Source organism: Vicia villosa, linkage group LG4 (assembly GCF_029867415.1).
Source record: "Vicia villosa cultivar HV-30 ecotype Madison, WI linkage group LG4, Vvil1.0, whole genome shotgun sequence".
NCBI classification, from domain to species: Eukaryota; Viridiplantae; Streptophyta; class Magnoliopsida; order Fabales; family Fabaceae; genus Vicia; species Vicia villosa.
Window position 1 is genome coordinate 95,908,812 of NC_081183.1, and position 4,410 is coordinate 95,913,221.

The window sequence follows — 4,410 nt, forward strand, 5'->3', positions numbered from 1 at the left end:
TTATCAAATTTATAGACACGTAAAGTCGCGATCAACCCCCCTTCCGAAACACCCAGCTCTTTATCCATCTTCAACATAATTGTAGCCACATCACAAAGCGAGCCTCCCATGAGGCTCCTGTTACAACGGACCACATCTGAATCAGTTGCCACCACACTAGAATAAACCGCTCCCCCCAAACCCCTTCCGACTGCCCCTTTTGAACCTCCAAAGAATCTGATTAACGTAAAGATGAAGAACCACGATAGCCACATGCAATGTGAGGTTGGGTCAAAACTTCCTTATCTCTTCCAAGCAGGCCTTAGGCCTCAACAACATGCTTCTTGGAAATAATAAACTCAACACCCCCGACCCAATATTATGACCAACAATTGGGCCCAACCCGAAGCCCAACTAATTGTCCATAAAATCATATTTAAAATAATTAAAATTACTATCTAACGCCACATGTCCCACCTTATTTCCTCTATAACAAATTACACCCCAATGTTTAGCTACTCAACTTTTTTCATTCTCATTTTCTTAATCTTTTTTGTGATTTTAGAAACAACCACCCTAGCTGAAACGTCACCATCACACCCTAAAACCCCTCCCGAATTCCCTGAGTCTTAGAAAGTGTCTAACACTTTTTCTTTATCTGAATCCACAAAAGCCTCCGCCTCCGAGGTTGACTTACATGAAAAGTCCCATCCAATTTCGATACGTTGCCATCAAACAAACCATCAACTTTAGCATGCTCGAACAATGTGTTGGCCTCATCCTCACTCCAATCCTTGAAGGAATCAAAATATTCATCGGAGCTAGAAGAATCCACTACAGACACTGGAACATTGAAATCCTCCACCAAAGTGATGAAAAACCTAACTCCATCAATGGAAACACCCAACTCTTTGGTCAAGAAGGTTAAACATGAGGTTCTAACACATATCCTAGACACCTCTAACGTTTTCTTATGCTGTGTATTATCATCCGCAAATAAGAACACTCCAACCTCCTCTGCTAGAAACCTAAACATCTTATCACCCAAAACATGACAGGGTATACCAAAGAAACGTAACCACACTATCCTTTCACCATCAATATTACCAGGCTTCGATCTCTTGATCGATTGAAACCACTGATTAAGAACCACCTCACATTCCTTTACCAGTACCTCTAACACCCCTTCCTCACGCTCAAGCAGGAGACATTTATTAGCACCCATATGAATAGCTTGAATGAGAAATAAGCCCTCAGCATGTAGAGCATCTTGAATGCTGCTAGTCGTCCCAGCCATGTACACCATCTCACCATAGTTTTCTTCATTTTGTTGACATCCTCCAACTGAACGTCATTAAAGAACAACAGTTTTCCGTTGTTAGCACCACTGATTCCAAATGACAACTCTGCCACCAGTTTTCCGTTGTTTTCACCACATGCGTAAAATACTTTTCACTACCATTGACGATGACAGATTTAATCTTGTTATCCCTTATATTCTTGTTCTTCACATGAAACTCATTGATACCACCTTCCAGCCGTCCATCCCAAGCTTATTCCTCAAATCATCTCCCCTTACCCCTTAGTCGACATGTTGTCGTCTCGAAAATCTCGGAACGTTAACTCGAATCTTACTCTCCTTTAGAAAAATACTATCCAACTTGGTATTCAACCGCCTATCATCCTCAACATCAAAGAACCGCACAAACCCATACCTCTTGCCCCTAATGTCTTTCTTGCAGGGGATCACCACCTCATCAACTTCACCAAACTTCGCGAAAACCCTATAAAGATCTCTGGCTAAATATGTATATGGAAAAGCAGTCACAAAAAAGTAGATCTCCTCTGATTGACATCCTTAGTTCTACCATGGCCAGCATTGTCCCACACTCTATTCCTAACTCTCCGATTAGAAACAATGGACCACTCACCTTCAAGTTTCTCTCTTCTCTCTTGTTTCTCTCTCATTTTAGGTGCGGGAAGATCTCGACATTTGATATTAAAATATTTAATAATTATAAACTCGTGAATTAAAGAGTACACGTACCCTTCGAAAAAAGTAGACATCTTCTTTTGTGTGGCATGTTTTCTAAAAAACTATTATGATAAAAGTGATAATCAGATTCTGAATTTGAATAATATTTTGAAAACACTTTTATATTAATGAATAATATTTTGAAAACACGTTTATATTATTTAAATATTTTAAAAAAATTCATATACATTTTATAAAGCTATATTATTTAAAAAATTTAATTTGACATAAAATACTTGTTGAAAAACAATTTTGAATGGATTCCCATTATATAACTTTTTGCCATTTGTCATGTTCAATTAATATTTTTCTAAATAAGCTATACAAATTTATAATACAACAAAAATAATATTTTTATAATCTCTGATGTTTCATTTATAAAAAAAATTATAAATAGAGATTCAACACAATATATGTATCAAGAGTAAAACAACATTAATACAAGGAAAGAATTATGGCAAGAAGTGATGAAAAATGTTTCTGTGATTATGACAATAATTATGTTCATTTTGGCACAAGCTAGTTATTCTCTTCCGACTCAGCCTATCGCTATAGTGCATTGTACTGCCAAGTGTGCTGTACAATGTGCAAATAAACTGGATGAGGAACTAAAGTATGTAGAATGTGTTGCTGGATGTGAATTGGCATGCAATAACATATTATCGCCAGCTACATATCAATGTACTACTTGTTGTGCTTATTCAAAACTCAAGAGTATTAAAACTGGTATGCTCATACTTTCCCATATATATATATATATATATATATATATATATATATATATATATATATATATATATATATATATATATATATATATATATATATATATATATATATATATATATATATATATTAGTTATTTAATACATCTAAAAAAATATGGTAGTAGTGTTGATTTAATTAATGTTGTTTTTAAATAACTTTTATACTATATTTTTTCAGATGCTCGTGATGTCAATGCAATCGTTAATTCATGCTTGAAATCTTGTTAGACAATATGTAACAATCAATATATATATATATATATATATATATATATATATATATATATATATATATATATATATTGAGTTTATGAACAATGTCAATGTTTAATACTCGCTAGAATAATATGTAACATTCAATAAATGGAGAAAAATATGTTGAATTTAATAACATTCTCTCTCATTCTATTTTGTTATTGTCATTTTCCATTCTTTTTCACTTTTCAGTTTTGAAATTAAGCTCTGTTTTAATGTAATTTAATTTTTTTAGTTAAAACACTTTTTACATTGACTAGTTACTCCAATCTACAATATTCTAATTAGTCAATTTTAAGAAATAAAATTTTACCCATTAAAGTATTGGACAAAGAAAACACTCACTAACTTGCCTCACTATAAATTAATTCTTAAAAATAATATTAACATAATAATAATAATAATAATAATAATAATAATAATAAAAATTATAAAATAATTAAGTTTAAAAATTATTAAATTGACAATATTGACACTTGTGAGCTATCACTATCAAACAGTTTATTTTTTCTTCTTTATTGATAAACAGCATAAAAAGCTTGAATTACATTTTGAATGGGCAGATCCATATGGATGCCATTGTTTTCATTTATGGCCATTTATGCCAGTTTATGGGCCTGAGTGTTATGGATACAGTTTAGGGAAATTCTCATTGCACCCATATATCTATTTACATACTCGCGGTGAAAATCCCAAATTATTTTTATAATTCAGATATGCATATTCGAAGACACTTTTTCTAAAAAAATGTGACTTCGCATATGCAAATTCGTAGTCACCTGTTTTTTTAAAATAAAAAGAAGTGTAAGTCACTCTTTTTTTTAGAAAATATGTCTTCAGATATGCATATCCGAAAATATGTATGAGACAAAATTCATAACAACAAAGCAACAAAGCATAGATTTATCATAAATAATTGATATTACATAGATAGTTCAACAAAAATTTAAAGTTACATATTGTTATTGTTGATATTTGTAAATATACAGTGTTAAGAATATTTGTATATAGAATATTCCCACATCGACTATATCATGTACTTAGTTGTAATCTCTCTCTATATATAATAAAGTCTCCGTAGTGATTTACAAAACACACGGTTTATTCAAATTTCTCTTAGTCTCTTGTATTTCAACATGGTATCTAGAGCCTACTGAGAGACAACCCTTTACCGTGCTTTACCCGGTAGACCCACTATCTTCCGGTGAGAAATTTTTGGCAAACCGTGTCATAACTCCGGTTTGCCTTCCATACATTTCCGTGACTCATTCCGACATCCGTTTTCAAATTTCTCCAGTCACCACCAAACTGTCGTTGCCATCCATTGTTGCCGCTATTGTTTTTGGCGACCTTTCAGCAAACTAATCCTACTGG

General features: G+C 32.7%; 1 protein-coding gene across 1 annotated transcript; it reads left to right on the forward strand.

The window, feature by feature from the left end:
- Positions 1–2,453: 2,453 nt before the first annotated feature.
- Positions 2,454–3,141, forward strand: LOC131599372 (uncharacterized). Its single transcript, XM_058871754.1, has 2 exons — positions 2,454–2,740; positions 2,960–3,141. Exons 1-2 carry the CDS (start codon positions 2,482–2,484, stop codon positions 3,007–3,009), a joined length of 309 nt encoding a protein of 102 aa, XP_058727737.1. The 5' UTR covers positions 2,454–2,481; the 3' UTR covers positions 3,010–3,141.
- The last annotated feature ends 1,269 nt before the right edge of the window (positions 3,142–4,410 follow it).

Bases quoted from the DNA above. Each gene is read 5' to 3' on its own strand.
- LOC131599372 (XM_058871754.1), top strand. From the start codon at position 2,482: ATGAAAAATGTTTCTGTGATTATGACAATAATTATGTTCATTTTGGCA. The intron at 2,741-2,959 runs GTATGCTCATAC...ATATTTTTTCAG, and splicing joins ACTCAAGAGTATTAAAACTG to ATGCTCGTGATGTCAATGCA.